Genomic DNA, 22,411 nt, shown 5'->3' on the forward strand with positions numbered 1-22,411 from the left:
CTGGCAAAAGAATAAAGCTACTCTTTTCTACTGCTTCCAAACTGTCTCAGTATTTCTATTCGGCATTGGTGGACAGGGAGCCAAGATTCTGGCATCAACCACATTTAAAGGACCAGCTCGCCCTCCCTCAGGGAGTGAGCAAGGACACCCATTACTTGTTCTCACTCCCTCATGCTGCAGCACAAGTCCCAGTAAAGGCTTGCCTGCAGCACAAGGCCCAGTAAAGCCTTGCCTGAATTTCTTGTCTGCACTCTTATCAATTTCTATTGATTAAAGAGTCCAAGAACCCAGGAGTCCAAGAACACACAAGGAGTGTTCTCAGTTTATATTTTACCCCAACTCCGGTCTCAAGGAGCAAAATGAGATCATCTCCCTAGAGAACATTGCAGACAAGGTTCTCACAGAACTAGGGGAAATGCCAACTGACTACCTACCCTCCCAAGCCCACAAAGATCCCGGAGTCATAAATGAACACATTCTTGGGAAATGTCTATGGCTTTAACAATGAACTGAATTAACAGTGAGCAAAGTGAATCTGTGCAAAAATATCTCAGAACTGAGCAGGTGGACCCTGTTAGGCTGTTTTCCTCCACCTTTAATGTGGATTCATCACACTTCAAAAAACACTGGGTGGAAAACTGCTCTTGCCAACCTCTGGGATAACCACAGAACCCTGCTCATACAGTACCAGCCGAGATTAACTGAGAAACAAGCATGTGGTGCTTGGAACAGCGCCTGACGCAAAGTCGGAATCAATGAATGTCAGCATCAATGAATGTTGGCCTTTACGACTATAATTATTGATATTATAGTTGTTAACATTAGGCCTCTACCCCCATCCCCACTTCACTCCTCCCTGTACCCGGCAGATTTCCCTATCTTCCTACATCTTCCCCTACCTGGGAGAATTTTGGACTGCTTGCCAGAAAGGGTAGATTTTTTTAAAAAACAAAAACCTTCTTAAATCTCACCTTATTAGGTCCCCCACACCTTCCATCCCCTACAGAGGCATCTATAGCCACACTCCACTGGTTCACTCTCTCTGCCTGTAACTTGTGTGGCCCTGGGCTAGCAGCCCTGCTCCATCAGTGCCGAGAGGGGGTGGCCTGGCCCATGCGGAGCTGAAGGCTGCCTGGAACTGGTCTTATCTGAACCAAGACAAGAAGACAAGGAGGCTTTGTGTGGCTCCAACCCTCCCAGCCACTGAGGCCCTTTCAGTGGATGGCCCCTCTCTCCCGCCTCCAGCCCCAGAGGGATGGCCAGCCCCTACTTCCTGTTTGCCTTGGCCCCTTGCCTTTGGGTGCGGACTAGGAGAACAAACCCTGCCAGATGCCCTCTGCCCCCATTTTCCCCACAACACGGCCAGGCTGGGAGGCCATGCACGTCCTGCAGCGTTTCCTATGGGGGCACTGGCACCCTGGGAGCAAATCCCCACATTTCTATGTGACCTTAGGCCACCACCTAACTTCTCCAAGCCTCAAAGTGTGTGTGTTCACCGTGGATCTTGGTACTACCTGCCAAGGTGACAGAAGCATTAGAGGAAAGGAAAGCTTGCACATTATGGCACTTCAACTATGCAGGCAGTTAGGGGTCATCTCCCCCTAACTGCTTAAGGACTTGCCACTCTGAGCCCCCAAATACCCGATTTATCCTCTTCCACCTCCACCTCCACCTCCCTCCAGATTTCCTCACTACTTAGTTACTCACCTGGGGCCTGATAATGCTTAAGAGAGTGAGTTTTAGAATCAGATCCACCAGCCTTCCAACCTGGGCTCTGCAGCCATCTGACCTAATCAAATATATCTTATCTGAAAAGGAGGTAAAGACACCTTCCTTTTAGGTTTCTTGGGGCAATGATTAAATGAAATAACATATGGACAGCCTGAGCACAACCTGTTTCAAAGAAGTTTAGCAAATGTCAGAGTAATAATAAATAATGATACTTCATTGTCAACAGTCCCAACTGGCCACCAACTTGCTTTGAGGCCCAGCATATGGTTGGCATATTTACCTAGTTTCCCCTATTTTTAACTTCATTGGTCATTTCTAGAGAACACTGGAAGGAGGACATTAGCAAACTGGATCCTTATCATCCTGCCCAGAAGTTTTCCTCCATATGTTTGGGCTGGCTTCTGTTGGTATCAGGAAATAAATTGATTGCCAAACACTTATCTTAAATCAAGCCCATTTATTGAGTAATTCAAGTAGTTCTTTTAGCTCTACTGGATTTTTTGAGAAAGCAATAGAATCTTCTACTAATATCAGTATTTTGTCTCCTTTACGATAACTATTCTTTTCACTAGTACTTTATTGCATCATTCAGACTACAGATAATTAATAGTGGTGATGGATGGTGTCTTTACCTCATTCCTGGCTTCATAAAGGATGCCACTCTCCTTTCTCCTGAAGGTATGTGCAAACCAGTTGTGTAAGGTAAAAGTAGTTATCTTATGAAGAAAATGTACTTTTATTTTCTTTATTTCTACCTCTTAGAGTTTGTTGTTGTTTTTAAGTCTGGGATGGCTATTTAATTTCATAAAATAATAGTTTCAGTATTTATTGAAATGATAAGCTTATTTTAGTTTTGTTTCTCTGACCTTATAACAGACATGATGGTGAGAGATTTTTTTGGACCTCCACTTGGGAATCAATAGCTAAACCAACAACTTGTTTTATGTTCAAATTAGTGGCTAAAGGATGGACTATGCAATAAAGAGCAGGCTATTTAGATGTCCATGTGGGAAAATAATTTAAGCTTGAATCGCTCCTTGGATCCACATAAAAATTCTAGAAGTAATAGAGGTTACATCTTTTAAAAAACTCTAAACTATTTGAAGAAAATGTTGGAAAATACTTTTATAGTCCTGATGGGAGGAATCATAAGCACGTTGTAAAATCTAGAAACCATAAAAGAAAATATTGAGAAATTTGGCTACCTAAATAAATATATAAAACTTCTGTATGATGAAAGATATCACAAAGAAAGTTAAAGACAATAGAAGAATGGAAGAAAACATTGCCAACATATCTATCAGGCATTACTGGATTAATAATCAGAATATGTAAAGAAAAGAGGGAAAAATAGAAAAAAGTATTTGACTAGGCAAATAAAGCTCATCTTCACTCAATAAATAGCATGTAAATAGAAGCAAAAAGGTAACCTTTTTTTCATCATCAAACTGTAAAAATATCAAAAGATAAATATTCAGTGTTGGAGAGTGTACAGGGCTGCCAGATCTACTTCAGCTCTTCCCACTCCAGATGTATTTTATGTAAATGGCGCCCCCTGCAGCACAACTGCAACATAAACTACAATGTAACTGGGTGCGCCTTGGAGCCTTGCTCTCAGTGCCCCGCCTCTCCTTTGGGCTTAGTAAGAGCCTTTGGCATATCTAGCAAAATTTGAAGGGCCCTCTGAATCACTGATTCCTCTTCCAGGAAAAAGGCCTTTCAGAAATACAGAATTATGTAATATATACATAAAGATATACGCAAAAGGATGTTCACTGAAGCATGCTTTACATTGGAAAAAAACACAAGGAAACAAACTCCATGTCCATCAACAGGGGATCATCTGGACAAATAATAGTGCCTTCAATCATGAGATATTTTGCCTGTCTCAGATTTAGGTGTACTAACATAGAATGATCTTTAAGATTTGGTGTTATGACTGAGATGAACATGAAGGTGAAAGCAAATCCCCAAAATATATTATTCAATCCTATGTTTATATATTTGTGTCTGAATTTATATTAGATCGATAGGGAATGCACAGACAAGGAGCTGGAAGAGTCCACCAAGCTGAGGGAACTTGACTGGAATTGAGACAGGCTGGGAACTGGGACCCGGGACCCGGGACCCTTTGCTGCAGTGCTTGCACCTGGACGAATGTCTCCTCCAGCAACATAATACAAAGAAACTATACGGGACTAAAAATAACTGCACGCATGGGCAGTTGGGGCAAATTAGGAACAACAAAATACAAAAGGACCAAAACGCAACTGCCACGTCTGAGGAACCGGGAGCAAAAGCAGGGTACTATGCATGTGCCCTGCACTCAGCACCACCAAGGGGGTGGGCAGACCACCTGACCACCCCTTCAGCAAGACCCCTGGACCCACCGCTACCCTCACGCCACATAAGGAACCAGCTCAGCCTCCCCTCCCCCCCAGGGAGTACGCAAGGGAAACTGTTACTTGTTTTCACTCCCTTGTGCTGCAGCACCAGTCCCAGTAAAGCCTTGCCTGAATTTCTTGTCTGGCTTCTTATCAATTTCTGTTAAGAAGGCCAAGAAGCCTGGTCTGTAACAGAATCACCTGGTAGGGGGAGTTTGTGACAGGAAGGGGTTTTACCCTGCATGCTTTATTACATTTGTGCCTCTACCACAATAAGAAAGTATTGTATATATGTTGTTTTTATTGCAAATTCAAAATATTAGGCAGCCCACTCATTCTGAGCTGCAAAGCTGTGGGTTTAACTGTTCTTTGACAACTTCCCACTGAGGTAAACTACCAAGGAAGTCCTATGACCAAGTGTGAAAACTTCTTGGCATTTCTGAAATAAACCTTTCTTTTGAGCTAGTTCATGTGGGCATCCCAATTCCCAAGAGAGCTTTTTAAAAATTTAGATGCAAGTCTCTGTCCAAGATCTGCTGACTCAAAACCTGAATTTCTGTTCCTGGGGCTATTATCTGGAGGAAGAAGTGAGAAGGAGGGATTATTGCTTAGTGTGGTGGCTATATTTGTACAATTGCACAGCCACAGTCAGTAATAGAGAAGGCAGAGGTGCAGCCTTGATCTGCAAGGGCTCCAGTTAACCCTCAAGGGGCCCCTTGATGGATAAGAACATACTCCTGGGCTTGGCGATGACGGGACTCCACTGGCAGCCAGGACATGCACTCAAGGCTCTGCAGTGCAGATGTTAGGGCTGTGGCTTTTGCTTTTTGTTTTCCCAGATCTTAACTTTTTTTTTTTGTTCATGTGTTGAGTGGGTGTGTCCCATGGGTGAAGGTTCAACTACTGTGTTTTAAACTGGAGGGAGGTGGAGATGATTTGAAGTTAACTGAAAAACCCACCTAGCCCTTACTCTGGGTTGCTTAGAATGGAGAAAGTACCCGGCTCTCACTAATACGTTGTATCAATATATTATTATCTACCAGTAACAGAACTGGATTCAAATCCTGACTCCACATTACACCAGGTGTGTGACTATTGGCAAGGGTCTTAACATCTCTAAGCCTCAATTTCTTGGTCTGCAGAATGGACGTAATGATGCACTCCTGATGGGGCTGCAGTGAAGATCAGAGAGATAGCGTATGTGGAATAAATCAAACAAAGCTTAGTTACTGTTCATTAATACTAGGGTGGTCACTAGACCACGTACTCCTCAAGTGCAGACATGTGAATACAAGAATTATTTCGTTTTCTCCCCCCTCCAAACTTTACCTAACACTAACTAGTACCGACCTTAAGTATGTGCTGAACACTCTGTCCGATGTCATGAGAGTTGATTACTTGTTCCTGGTGGGCAGAGAAAAGCTTCCACACTCCGTGCAGTCTGGAATTCAGATCCCGTGCCACAGGTGTGGGTGGCACTTCTCTCGAAACTGCAGTCCGCCCGTCTGTGAAATGGGCTCATAACGGATCACTGGACCCCCGGCTGCATCGCCCACTCTTCTGCGCTCGGGCCCGGGAGAGGCGCGTGGGCTCAGAGCGCGGCCCCTTCCAGGGGAGGCGCCCAGCCTGGCGCGTCGCCCCTCCGCCCGCGGGGTCTCTGGAGGGGGCGGGCTCGCTCGAGCCAGAAAGCCCGGAGCCGCCCAGGAATCTTGGCGGGGACTGCGAGCATTTCCTCCCGGGCGGGCCGGCGCGATCCCGGGGAGGGCGGGGAGGGCGGGAGCGGGCAGACACGGCGCTGCGCTCCGCCAGCCGGCAGCATGCGGCCCCTGCTCTGCGCGCTGGCCGGGCTTGCCCTGCTCCGCGCCTCGGGTGCCTTCACCGGTGAGTGGGGCCCGGGCGCGGGGCGAGGGTCGGGGAGACCGCGGACCGAGAGGAAGGAGCAGGAGAGAGGGAGGGAAGAGGGAGGGAGATGGGAACGAAGCCAGATGGAGAGGGATGGAGAAAGAGGGAGATGCAGGGAGGGAGAGAGATAAATAGATGATGAGAGAAATTGGAGAGAAAGATGGAGACAAAAAAGGCAGAGAGATAAAGGCAGAGGAACAGAGAGAATTACAAAGGAGAGAGGGAAGAATACAGAGAGCAAGGGAGAGGCTGGGACAGAAAGAAACTTTGGAGGTAGACAGATGGGTCTGAATTATGAATGAGGATAGAGAGAAAGAGGAGTTTGAGAGGCAAACGGAACAAGAAGGAAGGAAACAGAGGAACTAAAATGGCAAGAGAAAGGGGGTGGGGGAGAGAGAAAGGGTGAGAGGATACTGAGGAAGAGAGGCCGATTTGAGAGAGACAAAAAGGGAGAGAGGGAGTGGAGAAACCCACTGCCCCAGGTCGACAGGAAAGAGAGGAGGAGACCAGGATCACCAGGTGGATGGTCAAGTCTGCAGGGTGGGGCAGCCCCGGCTCCCCACCCTCCAGACCAGCCCTGCCCAGAGGGCCTGCAGAGACACCCAGGCCTGGTTTTCCTGGGGGCATTTCCTGGGAAGCGGAGCTCCAACAAGCAGAGGACCCAGGCCTGGCCCAGCACAGCCGGTCAGGGCCCAGGCAGGCGGCCCCTGGAGGCTGCGGCTTTACCTGCCAGGTAGTCTGAGGGGCTTCTGCAGTCTGTGGAGGAGGCAGTTGTCAGCCTTTTGGAGAGCTTCCCTGAGGGCCCGAGCTGCCTTGGGTGGGTGGGAGGAGGCTGCGGGAAGGAGAGGCCCTCTGGGTGCTCCACTGGCTGGGTTCCTTGCTGTGCCGTCCCTTCTACCCTTCCCTGACAGCAGTCTTAGTGCTGCTCCTTCACAGGTGAGGCTCGGATAAGGTGGCTGCAGATAGACTTACTGTGTGCACAGGTGTTCCTTCCACCACCCCAAAACTGCACTTTATAGAGCACTTTACACAGCACTTTACAAGCCACGTTCTCATTTACCCAAGGTCTCTTGCTGGCCTCAACCAGAGGTAGCTGATGCCCATCCCAGTTGTACGGGTGGGCGAGGGGAAGGCTCAGTCCCTCCAGGCATCCAGGGACCCTGCCCCCTCAGCCAGGCCCTTGTCCACACTTAAGGCTGCTCCCCCATCAACCTGGAGCCGGTGGTTATGAGTCATCCTGCCCTGGGTTAAGATGGAAGCTCCCCTGACCCCTGGCCCAGCCCCTTTCAGGCACAGGGAACTGTGGGAGTGAGCATCCAGGGAAAGGGTTGAGGCCAGTCTTGATCCTGGGCAGCCCCTGGCTGAGTGAACTTGGGTGAGTCATGTCTCACCCAAATAGCTTCACCTCTCTGAAGCTATTTCCTCTTCTGTAACGTGGGGAGAATGGTACCCACCAGCAGAGCTGGATGAAAGGGAAGTACCCAGCATGGAACACCTGTCAACACACATTGGCTCCTTCTCTCATCCCCTCGGACAGCTCCACTGAGCTCTCTGAGGCCCAGTTCTCCACTGAGGTTGGCTAAGAAGGACCAACAACCCTTTCCTCACAGGCTTCGTGAGGAGTGTCTGGGACCATGCAGCACAGAGCCCCGCCCAGGTGCTGTCCTTTTTCCCTGCCTCCACGCCCCGCTCCATCTTGCTGGAGTCCCCACCTCCAGTAGCTGAGGGGACAAAGCCGAGTCTGTGCTCCCCCAGAGGGAGGAGCTGGCCACCCGCAGTGGCAGACTTTTTGTGGCCCCTTTAGCTATGACTGGTATATACATTTTAGCTTAAAGCCATTTTTAAACATTGTTTTCCTCCTGATCATCTTCATTGCTCCAGATAAGAAAAAAAAAAGAGGAGAGTATAAACATATTAATGTAATTTCACACTGAGTTCACACATTTTTGTGTATAACCTTTCAGACTTCAGACAATATACCATGGTTTTTCTTAACTGTTGATTATCAAATCTGTTGGATATAAACACAGAATAGAGACCTAGAGATTGTCATACTGAGTGAAGTAAGTCAGACAGAGAAAGACAAATATGATATTGCTTATATGCGGGATCTAAAAGAAAATGATAAAAATGAACTTGTTTACAAAACAGAAACAGACTCACAGACTTAGAGAATGATGAACTTATGGTTGGGAGGTGGGGGAGGGATACTTAGGGAGTTTGGGAGTGACATGTACATACTGCTGTATTTAAAATGGATACCCAACAAGGACCTGTTGTATAGCACAGGGAACGCTGCTCAATATTATGTAACAACCTAAATGGGAAAAGAATTTGAAAAATAATAAGAATAGAATAGTATAGTGAACCCCCATGTGCCCATCACTCTGTTTCAACAAGAATGGATTCCTGACAGATCTGGATTCATCTGTCATCCCCACCTTCTCTCCCCTCCCTCAGATTATTTTAAAGGAAATTCCAGGCATTATATATTTTTATCTGTAAGTATTGCCTTATGTATTTCTAAAAGATAAATAATCTTTTAATAACAATACCATTATCACTCCCTAAAAATGGACAATAATTCCGTAATGTCATCAAATATCTAGTCAGCATTCAACTGTCCCTGATTGTATGATGTTTTTATATTTGGTTTGTTTGATCCAAATAAGGTACACTCGTTGCTTTTGGTTGATATATCTGTTAAGTTTCTTTTAGTAAGTTTTAAATTTCTTTAGTAAGTTCTTTTTCCCCTCCTTTTTCTTAAAATTTATTTCTTGAAGAAACTGGGTTGTTAGTCTTATAAAGTTTTCCCCATTTAAATTTTAGCTGATTGCATCCCCCAGGTGTCATTTAAATTGTTCTCTCCCCTCTATTGTCTATAAACTGGTAATTAGATCTAGAAGCTTCAGCTAATTCCAGTTAGGTTTTTTTTTTTTTTTTGCAAGAATACTTTAAGATGGTTTATTGATTTAATTTTCATTTCTTTGATTACTACCAAGGTTGGATTTTTCTTCAAAGGCATATTGGTCATTTCTGCTAATTCTTGTGAATTGTCTTAGACTTTTCCATCGTGGTACTGGGATTTTTTCATATCGATCTATAAAAGTTCTTTATGTGTTGAGTGAAGCAGACTGTTTTGTGCTACTTGTAGAGAATTTTTTTTTTTTAAGTTAAGGCTTCAGTTAAGTTCCTTTCCTCTTTTGCTATCAGAGGGATATCAAGTCCTAGAGCCTAGTCCTATTAGCCATTCTCACCCATGCCTTGGGGCCCACGGGGGGAAGCTCTCACTGTCCACCACCATTCCAGGTCTCTGTGGACATCTGTCTTCCATTGGGATTCTGCTTTTTGCTTTGGGTGGAAGAGGAAGACGCTGAAGGGCTATGGTGAGGATCACTGCATTTCTTCTTACAAAAATGGATGTAGGGGCTTCCTTGGTGGCGCAGTGGTTGAGAGTCCCCCTGCCGATGCAGGGGACACGGGTTCGTGCCCCAGTCCGGGAAGATCCCACATGCCGTGGAGCGGCTGTGCCCGTGAGCCATGGCCACTGAGCCTACGCATCTGGAGCCTGTGCTCCACAACGGGAGAGGCCACAACAGTGAGAGGCCCGCATACCACACACACACAAAAAAAGGATGTTGTGGGGAGTGAACCTCTCAAAGACAATTTGATCCAACGTACACAGTTGGGCTCTTGTTGGGCCTCAAGACAGGTACAAAGATGTCACGTGTATAGGTCCCCTTTGCCCCATTCCTGTCCAGCCCCTCATTTTACAAAGGAGGCAGCTGAGACCCCCAAGATAGGAGGCCCTTAACTCATCACAGAACTGCCAGAACATAGTATAGACAGTGTCTTGCAGGTAGGATTCAAATCCTGTCCCCACTACCTACTAGCAGTGTAGTCTTGGGCATGTTACTCAACCTCTTTGATCTTTGGTTTTCTAATCTATAAAAAACTGGTAAGAGTAATGAGCTCACAGATAGAATTAAATGAGTTAATGCATGTAAGCACTCAACAAAAAGCTTGGCCCATAATAACCGATCACAAATTGACAGTAGCTTCAAATATAGAGTATGGTTGTGCCCATTCTAAAGGTGAAGAAACTAAGGATCCAGCAAGTGGGATTGGCTTGTAACAGAGCCCAGAGGGCCCGGTCAGCCCTGAGCCCTCTGTGTGCTTGTTGGAGAAGCCCCTCCCAAGCATGCCTTGGACCCCTGCACAGGTATAGTCCTAGAGCAGATGCCTCCCCATCTTGAGGAGACCTGGTCAGAGTGATCTAGCAAAGAGCACTGGCTCCAGGTGGAGAGGCAGGGCTGCAGGGGCTTTCACTGACCTGCTTAGTCTCCAGTCCACCTGCTGAATGACCTACATGGCATTTGCACATCATCTGGCAGTTCCATTCCAAGGCAACTTCAAATGCAGGATCCCCTTGGATCAACACAGCAGTCCCACCAAGTAGACAGAGCAGGGCAGATCCCTCACAGACGAAGCTGAGTTAGAAGCAAAGAACACAATTCAGTGGAGGTGGGACCGTGCCTCTGACTCCCAAACTTGTGTTCTGTGCACAGTGTGTGGAGAGAGGTTTATCCTGGATGGCTTCCTAGACCTCAGCATGGTGGGGGTTTAGGAATGTTCTAGTACTTTATAACCCAGTGGATTATAAAACACCATATTCCAAGGTAGAAGGAATCTGGTTTCCTGGATGGCCTTGGAGAGCGGAGCTGCCTGCCAGCCCTGACCATTAGCCAGTCCACCTCTGAACTGATATGTGAGAAAGAAATAAATACATGTGTGACTGAGGGGGGCTCTTTGTTGCAGCAGCTCAGCTTGTATTCTCACTTAACCAGATGCCGACTCTATTGGACTGACATTGGTAAGCTCTCAGAGTGATCAGCAAGGCTCAAATCCACATCTGGAAAATGACCAGAGAACAAGGGAGACAGAACGTATCACTCCCAAAACAAAACAAAAATGTTCCTTAGCATCTGAGTTCCCTCTTAGCGGGCTCAAGTGTCCCTCTCCTGTTTCAGCCAGAGCACATCCATAGACTAGAGTTCTTCATATAGTTGTTTGAAAATAGTGTTCTTCCGATTTAAAAAAAAAAAAAAAACAAAAAACAAAAACCTCTGATGGTTTGGAATGAAGCAAAAATTTAAATACAAATATCAAATGTGGTCAAAGTTAGGGCTTCCCTGGTGGTGCAGTGGTTGAGAGTCCGCCTGCCGATGCAGGGGACACGGGTTCGTGCCCCGGTCCGGGAATATCCCACGTGCGGTGGAGCGGCTGGGCCCGTGAGCCATGGCCGCTGAGTCTGCGCGTCCGGAGCCTGTGCTCCGCAACGGGAGAGGCCACAACAGTGAGAGGCCCGCATACGGCAAATGTGGTCAAATTTATTATACTATTATATTGACTGTGGTCAAATAGAATTAACCCCCAAGTGCCAAGTGTGGCTGGTCAAAGCAGCACCTTTCAGGGTCAGAAATCCTTTGAGTTGTGTGCGCTTTCCTAGTGTTCAGATCCAGAAACAAAAGGTCTCCTATGCCTGCCAGTGGGGTGGGGTGGGAGGGGGGAGGCCCAGTGGCCATGTCCCTTTAACTGGAGAGGTTAGCCTGGAGCCTGCACTGGGCCTCCCGTCTCCACTGGCAGCCTGCTCTCACCATGTTCCACCCACGCCCGCCGTCCAGGGTGCACATAGGCCCTGAGCGGAAGCCAGGCCAGAGAAAACAACCTTGCATCCAAGAAGGTCCATTTCCCAACTGGCCAGGTCAGGGAGGGTGGGATCGAAGGAGGGAAGGGAGCACCGGGAACCACAGCCTTGGCCGCCCATGGTCAGTCGTGATAACCCTTCAGCTTCCCCCACTCTGCCTCTGGTCTGAACCTCCCCAAAGCCCCGTGAAACTGGCGTTATTGTGAGCCCCTTTCTACTGGTGAGGAAGCACGAAGCAAAGGGAGTCCTTGCCCAGTTCTCGCCTTGCTGGAGCTTCTGGGCCAAGAAGCAACTTGTCCTTGACTCATCCTGGTTCGGTCTTTGTAGCTAATTTTTGAGGCCTGAAAGACAGAGGCAGACCTTGGATGAGCTGCATCTGGCAGTGCCTCCGCCCCCGCCCCCAAACCCCTGTTAGAGAGGAAGCAGCAGAGGCTCAGGGAAAAGAAAGTTCCCACGGGCCCGCACCAATTCATGGCTGGGAACGGAGGTGCGTTTTCTGCCATCATGCGCTGAGGTCAATGCCATGAGCACCCACGTGGGGAGGGAGCAGCAGCGCAGGGTGGCCTGGCTCTGCCCCAGCTCTCTCTCAGCAGAGCTCCTCGGGAGGCCTGGATGAGCTCACCGACAGTTGTGCAGTGCAGCCCAGGGCGCAGTTGTGTCCAGATGTGATGGATTAGTGCCGTGTGATGTGCAGAGCAACCTCAGCCCAGCCTCTTCCCTGGAGGGGTTTGGGAGCCAAGTGAGACCTCATCGCTGACACGTAGAGAACAGGATGTTTTAGGCTGAGGGAGGGAGCAGATTCATGTTGTTCCTGACTTCGAGAGCTGGCAGGGCCCCAGTTGGCCGGCAGGGTCATGTTGCTTCCTCTTGGCCTAAGCTGGGAGGAGGGGGAAGAGTACTCTAGGGTCTGGGAGGGGTCAGGTGGGACTCAGGGGAAAGTCTTGGCCTAAGGCCCCTGGGCGGAGCTTGCAGAGGGTGGATGTGGGCCCTGACCTAGACCGGGACAGACCCCCTCTCCCCTGACAGCCCTCTATTTGGGTGAAAACAGCTCTGCCTGCCCCCTCGAAGTCTTTTCTCTCTAGCTGAGCACCCCAGTTTTTTCAGCTGACACAAAGGAGTCAAAATCTGGAGTCCCTTCACGGTGGCTCCCTTTAGCCCTGCCTCTGCCTGTCAAAAGCCTTCTCACGAAGAATGGCCCAGAATGGAGCCCAGCCCTCCAGGTGGGGTCTCTCAGACCACCCCCACCCCCCGACACCCATCCTGAACATTTTGTATCAATGCACGAAGCCCATGGCTTCTGCTTTTTGCTAACAACCCTATCAGAGAACTGGCTTTTAGTATGGAAAATTTCAAGACATATATACAAAAGTAGAGAGAACAGCAGAATTAACCCCACGTCCGCATCACCCAATTTCAATAGTTACCAATCTCGGCCAATCTTGTTTGCTCAATACTCCCACCCATGCCTCCTCCCACTCCCAGGCCTGGATTATTTTGAAGTAAAGCCAAGACATCATAGCATTTTACCTATAAATATTTTCAGTATAGATCTCTAAAAGTCTCCCTTAAAAAAAATAACCAAAGTTATAACATCCCCTCCCTCCCTAAAGTCAACAAGAACACCATTGTTGTTGTTGTCGTTGTTTTTTGCGGTACGCAGGCCTCTCACTGCTGTGGCCTCTCCCATTGTGGAGCACAGGCTCCGACGCGCAGGCTCAGCGGCCATGGCTCACGGGCCCAGCCGCTCCGCGGCATGTGGGATCCTCCCGGACCGGGGCACGAACCCGTGTCCCCTGCATCGGCAGGCGGACTCTCAACCACTGCACCACCAGGGAAGTCCTTTTGTTTTTTTAAATACTTATTTTTATTTATTTATTTTCTTTCTTTTTTTCTTTTGGCTGCATCAGGTCTTAGCTGCGGCACGCAGGATCTTCGCTGCGGTGCACAGGTTCTGTAGTTGTGGTGCGTGGGCTCTGTAGTTTCGCAGGCTCTCTAGTTGAGGCACACGAGCTCAGTAGCTGTGGCGTGCAGGTTAGTTGCCCCACGGCACGTGGGATCTTAGTTCCCCGACCAGGGATCGAACCTGCGTCCCCTGCCTTGGAACGTGGATTCTTTACCACTGGACCACCAGGGAAGTCCCAAGACCATTGGGTTTTTTTTTTTTAAGTTATTTATTCATTTATTTTTGGCTGCATTGGGTCTTCATTGGTGCGTGTGGGCTTTCTGTAGTTGCGGCGAGCAGGGGCCACTCTTCCTTGTGGTGCGCGGGCTTCGCATTGTGGTGGCTTCTCTTGTTGCGGAGCATGGGTTCTAGGCATGGGGGCTTCAGTAGTTGTGGCTTGTGGGCTCTAGAGCGTAGGCTCAGTAGTTGTGGTGCATGGGCTTAGTTGCTCCGCGGCATGTGGGATCTTCCCAGACCAGGGCTCGAACCCGTGTCCCCTCCAATGGCAAGCAGATTCTTAACCACTGTGCCGCCAGGGAAGTCCACCATTGTTTTTTGAAGAGGTTTTTCTAAGTTCAGTGGATGGACATAATGAAGGGGAGAATGTAAAAACCCAAACTCTTCTCCACAAAAGATGCTCAGAGTGGAAGTTTTGTCCCTGCACTTGGTTCTCGCCCCTGAGTGGAAGAGCTGAGGTCCAGAGAGTTGAGACCAGGGACTCTCAGGGCATGGGGACTCTGGCAGAGCTCCAGAAGGCCAGCTGGCTGAGATGGGGCCAGGGTAAGGCCAGGGTGCCTGGGGTCCAGTCATTTGCTGACTGTGTGATCTTAGACGAGTCACTCAGCCTTCAGAGTTATACATTCATCACCAGCAAAATGGCTCACTATCCTTACCTCAAGACCTGCCAACCTCCTGGGCAACTTTATATGTCGCCTCGGGCAACCCAGCCAACATCGAGGTCTTACAAGAGTTTTGCATCTACAAAGATCAAGTCCAATAACTCTTACCCCTGCTCTGCTTCAGATGCCCACAGCCTTGGTATTGTCACTGTGAAGCTGCTCTACCTCTAAAAGCTAAAATTGCAATATCCCTTATCACTTGTTCCTTCCGTTACTCCCATCATCTCACTGAGATCTCCAGTGCCTTCAGCTCCTCCATTTCTCCCAATTATTGGCCCTCTTATTGCCTTCTTCTTCGTTATTCAAGCTAGATGCCAGAGCTCGTCCCCTTAAGCCCTTGCTGGTCGAATCCTCAGTTCCTTTGCACTCTTGTTCTTCACCGCACTCATGCCACAGACTCCCAGGTTTCAGCTTGTCAGCCATCTGTCTTTGCTGCTGACACCCACCTGCTGAGCTGCTACAGGAGGGCTTCCTTGTGATGTCAGGTTGTTCTGCATCATCCTCCTAACTGCCTTCCTCATTCTCCTCATCTCCTTTTGAAGCCCCCTCTTTATTCAAGCTTCTGACCCAGGGGCGTGCTGATACACTGGCTCTCGGAAAACAAACAAAAAAAGCATTTGTCAGTTTCCATGGTAGAAATACTTTCATCATGGCTCCCATTTTAGTGGATGTGTCTAACAACCCACTCACAGAATTCCTGATAATACTTCACAACTCGCTTTCCTCTTTCCTAACCCTACCTGAATTTTCAGCAGATGATTCCCCTCTTACTTTACCGAGTGAATAGAGGCCATCAGGTGGGACTCACCCAACGTCTTGGCCCTTTTTTAAGTAGAACTTTTTTACGCATTTTTGCTGCGTTTCCTCTCTCTTCCTTCCACATGTGACCCCTACCCCCACCACCATTTCTGGATTCCGTGGCCTCACATCTCTTCGGGAAATGCATTCTTTCAGTTCTCCTGGCTTCTTCCTGTCCTCAAGCTATAAGCATGGTTGCGTTTCTTCAATGCTTAAAAACCTGGAAACAACAGTAAACACTTATTTACACCTTGTGATCTGATCTCCCTTCCTTCACAGCCAAGCTTCATGGAAATGTTTTCCAGGATCTTAGTTTCCTCCTCCTGAATTTTCCTTCCCTTCTCATCCCACTGTGACTAGACTTTGCTCTGTCGGCACCTCTCCACTAAAAGCGCTGGGATGGCATTCAGCATCGACTTTTCTGTTGCTCCGAGTCCTTATCTTGCTAGACCTCCATGCTGCTTTAGGCCATGCTGACTGCTTCATCCTTTTGAAAGCTCTTGGCTTCTCCTTGTTTCTGGGGCAGCATCCTCCTTTCTGTGTGTCCGTGTTCTCCAAGGACTCAGCCGACTCAGACGCCCTGCAGGTTATCTCAGAGCCACCAATACTGCAACTTGAGCTCAAAACCCGGGCTCTAAGACTTCTGGTGTGAAGGTTGGTGGTGTAAGGAACCAAGGAGGAGCCCACGTTGGGGAGGAAAATGATGTGGAACAAATTGAACCTCAGATCTTCCGCTTACTAGCTGTGTGACGTTAGACATATTGTTTCACCTTTCTGTGTGTCAATTTCCTTATGTGTAAATTGGGGGTAATAATTGGTTGTAGAGGTTGACGGAGTTAACACATTTGTTTAGCACTCACTCGTGTCAGATGTTACTAACTGGTCACCAATGTCGATTACTATTACTATTGCTACAATATCTCCATGCATTTTCTTCCTCTCTTCCTACAGTTACTGCCTCCTTTCATCACTTCTTACACTGATTACTGCAGTAACTTCCTGCCTTCAAAGATGAATCTCTCCAATCCATTCTCTGTATTTTAAAAAATTCACATATGACTGCATGACTCTCCTGTTAAAATAAACCCCAAAACAAGCATTGTGATTGGTTTATTAGGGCCCGGCCTTGTTTCCACGATCCACCTCTCCAGTCTCATCTCCCACCCACCCTGTGCTTTCCAGCCACTTCAGGCTTCCTGAGGCTTTGTGCACTGAGCCATGCTATTTCATTCCTATCTTTGCACATGCGGTTCCTTCTGGCTGAAACCTTTCCTCCCTTCCTTTTCTTACCCAGTTCAGGCAGCACCTCCTTGAGGAAGCCGACTTGGGTCTGTAGGAGACCATGACCAAGTGAGTGAGTGGGGCAACCCTACACTCACACCCTGATCCACACTGAGCCTTCCTCTGCTTCTCTTTGGACTGTTTTTAGGACCCACCTCCCTTGAGCCCCATGTTTGCAGGAGTCTGTAATGTACAGAGAAACCAAGGGCCCCACAGTGACAAGACTTGTTTTCCTACAGCTGCTGAACCCTTCATCCCCTCCCGAGGAGACCCAGCTCGGACTGCAGGGTGTGACAGACACATGGCTGTCCATGGCCGATTAGACGTCATAGAGGAGGTAATGAGGGTGACCTGAGAGGGCATGCAGCTTCAGGACCACCTGCCAGGCTGGTGGCTTTGGAGGGTTCAGGCCAATCTTGCTTTGGAAAATTGGGGAAATCTTGGCCAATCCTGTTCCCTGGCCACTATGTTAAACATCTCCCTGCCCTACCTGGGCTGTTAGGCTGTCCAGCTCCCAACAGACCCTGCCTCCCCGGGACCTTGCTTCCCACCAGCCAGAGATCTCCCCATAATCACCGGATGAGAAGGTGGAAATTCAGTTGCAGTGTTTTGTTACACAGCCACGGTTTGTAACCTGGGGTCCATAAACTTGTGTGGGGGGAAAAAAAATTGCACTTCATTTTCACAAACCTTTAGCTGAGATTTAGCATTCTCATTCTCTATACATACAGACAACAAACTGCAGGAGTATTAACAGTACTGTGACTTTGTCAGCAATAGAAATCACAGATAACTTCATCCCATTATAGTCATTGTGAATATCTCAATATATTGTTTACTCTAATCAGTATGTCAAAATTTCAGTAGTTGTTAGACCTGGTGTTACTTAAATAAGTTAATAAATACGTAAATGTTTATATCAAAATTTAATTTTTAATACTTTAATAATATTTTAATGCAGTTTATACCCTTGGAAATCCTGTATGTTTTATTTTTTTTCAATGAAAGCATTTTTCTGATGGTGGTCTGTAGGTTTCACCAGACTGCTAATGGGGTTCATTTGTGAAAAAAGAACCCTGAATAAAGAAAATTTCAAAATCCCAATACTGTCATTTGGCAGAATTGCCACCAGGGGGCGGGGCAACAAAAGGAATGTGAGCTCCCAGTGGTAACATCCTGAAAGGGAAAAAGGAATCCCAGAGTCCCTCCAAGCCCCAAACCAATGACTGGGTAGAACTCCTGAGTGCCAGAGCCAGGAGCAGCCGTAGAGAGTGAGCTCCTAGGATTTTGTTATCTGGGGAACTGAGAGGCAGGCAAGGGCAGAGCCTGAACCAAGAGGACCCAGGTCTCCTGGCACCCAGTTCTCTCCCCGCTGCACCCTACTGGATTTCCAGGTGCTCCTTAGGATGTGGCTGATTAAGTGGGACTTGTCACCACTCTTGTCCTCTCCTCCTCCCCCTCCTCCCCCAACTCCTCTCCTTGCTCTAGACGGTGGAGAAGACGGTGGAGCACCTGGAGGCAGAAGTGAAAGGCTTGCTGGCTCAGCTGGAGGAGCTGGCCTGGAATCTGCCCCCGGGTCCCTTCAGCCGGATCCCCGACCTCCTCGCAGAGGAGACGGTGAGCAGCTCAGGTAGCAGAGATGACAGCCTCCAGGGCTGGGCAGCAGGGTGGGGACGGCTGCTCCACCCCCATGGTGTAGCCTGGACAAGCCAGGGAGGCTCCAGCTCCTCCTTGGGACAGAAGTGGGAGGCATGCCCCGGGCTCACCCCAAGTGTTCTCTGCCCCCACGCCCGGGGTTGCTGCAGCCCAGCATCGGGTAAGGGCACCTACTAGAGTTCCACTCTCAGCACCACCCTGACTCAGAGCGGCTGCCTCCTTCCCTGGCCATTTACACACGTCACAGCTCCTACCATCTCCCTTCTACTCCTCTGCCGCCACCAAACCCTATCAGGGAAGCCTGGCATCCCTCTGACTGGCAGCGGAGGGACTGCCACCTGCTCCCTCGAGCCCTGCGTCCTGGCACAGGAGTCCCCAGGGGACTGGGAGGGGAGGGCAGGCAGCCTTCAGCACCCTGTTTGCTCACTCCGAGGCCGCCCCCTTTCTTTCAGATCGCCTTTGAGCACCAGAGCAGGAGCCACCCAACAGCTGGCAGTGATACAACAGCTCTCCTCTGAGAACAGAGCCGTGCGTTCTGGCCTGCCTTCCTCAGCTTTGTGCAAAATGAAAGCTACTCCTTTGGTCCCCTCTGTGTCTGCTGACAGTGACCCCTGCAGCCACAGCCCCTTCTCCATCTGCTCCCATGCGCTGAGGCTCACACCCCCTGCAGGCTCAGACCTGTACTTCCGCCCTCCTTATTTATAGGGGTGGCAGGAGTTAGTTCAAGAGGTGAGGCACCTGAGGCGCAGAATCGTAAGGTGACACAGTGGAAGGGCCCTTTGAGTAAACTTGTTACTCAAAATGTGGCCGTAGGTGAACAGAGGTGTCACCTGGAAGCTTATCGAAAATGCAGAATTCGGGGCCCTGCCCAGACCTCCTGAATCATAATCTACATTTTAATGAGATCCCCAGGGAATCTGTGTGCACATTAAAGTTTTAAAAAATGTTTCTGTTGAGATAAAATTCAAAATTTTAACCATTTAAAACAGTACAAATTCACTGGGTTCATAATGTGTAGTCATCACCACCTTCTAATTCTCATCACCACCTTCTAATTCCAGAAATTTTCATCACCCCCAAAAGAAACCCTGTACCACTAAGCAGTCGCTTCCCATTCCCCCTCCCATCCTCCCTTGGAAACCACTAATATTTCTGTCTCTGTGGACTTGCCTATGCTGGACATTTCATATAAATGGAATCATACAAAAGTCAGACACAAAGCTTTTTGTGTTTAACTTTTTTTCGCTTAGCATAATGTTTTCAAGGTTTGTCCATGTTGTAGCATGTATCAGTACTTTGTTCCTGTTTATGGCTGAATAATAATATTCCATTTTATGGATATATCACATTTTATTCATTCATTCATCAAATCAGTGGATATTTGGGTTGTTTGAACATTTTGGCTATTATGAATAATGCTATGAACATTCACGTATAAGTTTGTGTGGATATATGTTTTCATTTCTCTTGGGTCTGTAATTAAGAATGAAATTGCTGAGTCAAATAGTAACTCTATGTTAAGTTTTTGAAGAACCACCAAACTGTTTTTGCATAGCAACTGTACCAGTTTACATTCCTACCAGCAATGTATATATAAGGTTTTCAATCTTTCCTTATCCTCCCCTCACATCTTATTATAGGCATCACACTAGGTGTGAAGTGGTTATCTTGTGGTTTTAAGTTGCATTTACCTAATGACTCGTGATGCTGAGCATCTTTTCATGTGTTTGTCGGCCACTTGTATGTCTTTTTTGGAGGAAGGTCTATTCAAATCCTCTTCCCATTTTAAAAACTAGGTTGTCTTTTTGCTGTTGAGTTGTAAGAGTTCTTTATGTATTGTGGATACTAGGTTTTTTATCAGATATATGATTTACAAATGCTTTCTCTCATATTCTGGGTTGTCTTTTTATTTTCTTCATAGTGTCCTCTGAAACAACAGTTTTGATGAAATCCAATTTATCTATTTTTATTGTTTTTGTTCCTTGTTGTTTTGGTGTCATATCTAAGAATCCACTGCCACATCCAAGGTTATGAATCAGTTAATCCTGTCTTCTAAGATTTTTATAGCTTTAGCTCTTATCTTTAGTTTTTTTAATCTATTTTAGGTTAATGTTTGTATGTGGTGTGAGGTGGGGATTCAGCTTCATTACTTGCACTTAGTTGAAGAGAATATTCTTTCCCCACTGAACGGTCCTGGCACCCTGTCAAAAATCATTTGAGCATAACGTTTAGGTTTACTTCTCAATTCTATCCCATGGTTCTGTATGTCTGTCTTTATGCCGGTATCACACTGTTTGAATGACTATAGCTTTGTGGTAAGTTTTAAAATTAAGAAGTATGAGTTCCCTGACTTTTTTGTTCTTTTCCAAGACTGTTTTGGCTATTTGAGGAACAGTTCCTTGCAATTCCATATGAATTTTAGGATCAGCCTGTCCACTTCAGCAAAAGGCAGTTGGAATTTTGATATGGATTAGATTGAATCTGTAGATCAATTTTTAGAGTATTGCCATCTCCACAACTAAGTCTTCCGATCCATGAGCACAGGATGTTTTGTATTTTTCGTATTTTTCAGTGTGTAAGTCTTACACCACCTTGGTTAAATTTATCCTTAAGTATTTTATTCCTTTTGCAATGATCGTAAATGGAATTGTTTTCTTAATTTTACTTTCAGATTGTTCATTGCTAGTGCATGGATATATAAATGACTTTTTTGATTGATCACATATCCTATCCTGCAACTTTGCTGAATTCATTTACTAGCTCTAATGGGTTTTGTGTGGATATTTTAGGATTTTCTATATATAACATTTATAATCTGTGAATAGAGTTTTACTTCTTACTTTCCAATTTGGATGGCTTTTCTTCTTCTTGCCTAATTACCCTGGCTATAACTTTCAATACAATGTTGAGTAGTAGTGGCAATAGCAGACATCTTTGTCTTGTTCTTGATCTCAAGGAAAAGCTTTTATTTTTTCACCATTGGGTATGCTTTTCGTAGATGCCCTTTATTTCAGGTTGATAGATTTTCCTTCTGTTTTTAGTTTCTTAGGTTTATTATTATTATATGTGAAAAGATTTTGGGTTTTCTCAAATGCTTTTTCTGCATCAGTTGAGATAATCATGTAGTTTTTAATTCCCCTTCATTCTGTCAATATGTATTACATTGATTTATTTTTTACATATTGAATGCTCCTTGTATTCCTTTGATAAATCCCACTTGGTCATGCTGGCTAATCCTTATAATATACTGCTAGATTCAGTCTGATAGTATTTCACTGAGGTTTTTTGCACATTTCTTGTGGCTTTGGTATCAGGGTAATACTGGTCTCACAGAATGAGTTAGGAAGTGTTTCCCCCTCTATTTGGGGGGAAAGAGTTTGAGAAGGATTGGTGTTACTTTTTCTTTAAATGTTTGATAGAATTCACCAGTGAAGGCTCCTGGTTCTGGATTTTTCCTCGTTGGGAGTTTTTGATTACTGATCTCTTCTTATAGGTCTATTCAGACTTTCTATTTCTTCTTGAGTCAAATTTCAGACTTTGTGTGTTTCTAGGAATTTCCCCATTTCATCTAGGTTATCTAATATGTTGGCATACAGTTGTTAACAGTATTTTCTTATAATCCTTTATTTTACTTCTATGAAGCTGTTAGTAATGTCCTCACTTTCATTTCTGATTTTAGTAATTGAGTCTCCTCTCTCCTTCTTTCTCTGTCTAAAGGTTTGTTAGTTTTGTTGATCTTTTTGAAACTTTTGTTTCATTGATTCTATTGTTTTTCTAGTCTCTATTTTTCTTATCTGCACTCTGATCTTTATTATTTCCTTCTTTCTGGTTGCTTTGGGTTTAGTTTGCTCTTCTTTTTCTAATTCCTTAAAGTGGGAGGTTAGGCTACTGATTTGAGAATTTTTCTTTTTTAATGTAGGCATTTACAGCTATAGATTTCCCTCTGCGCACTGCTTTCACTGCATCCCATAAGTTTTGGGCTTTCATTTTAATTAATCTCAAAGTATTTCTTAATTTCTCATTTCTTTAACTCATTGTTCTTTTTAAGCATGTTTAGTTTTCACCTACTTGTAAAATTTCCAGATTTCCTCCTATTTATTTTAAATTTCAT

General features: G+C 46.5%; 1 protein-coding gene across 2 annotated transcripts; it reads left to right on the forward strand.

The window, feature by feature from the left end:
• Positions 1-5,885: 5,885 nt before the first annotated feature.
• Positions 5,886-22,011, forward strand: PLAC9 (placenta associated 9). 2 transcript variants are annotated; one of them, XM_060111449.1, is made up of 4 exons: positions 5,886-5,996; positions 16,884-16,981; positions 18,133-18,274; positions 18,753-22,011. In XM_060111449.1, the coding sequence occupies exons 1-4, from the start codon at positions 5,933-5,935 to the stop codon at positions 18,761-18,763; spliced, it is 315 nt and encodes a 104-aa protein (XP_059967432.1). In that variant the 5' UTR covers positions 5,886-5,932; the 3' UTR covers positions 18,764-22,011. The 2 variants fall into 2 exon arrangements, with proteins under 2 accessions (XP_059967432.1, XP_059967426.1); XM_060111443.1 differs by having other exon boundaries at positions 18,133-18,261.
• Positions 22,012-22,411: the final 400 nt, after the last annotated feature.

The sequence above is a fragment of the Mesoplodon densirostris genome, chromosome 1, assembly GCF_025265405.1.
Source record: "Mesoplodon densirostris isolate mMesDen1 chromosome 1, mMesDen1 primary haplotype, whole genome shotgun sequence".
Lineage (NCBI taxonomy): Eukaryota > Metazoa > Chordata > Mammalia > Artiodactyla > Ziphiidae > Mesoplodon > Mesoplodon densirostris.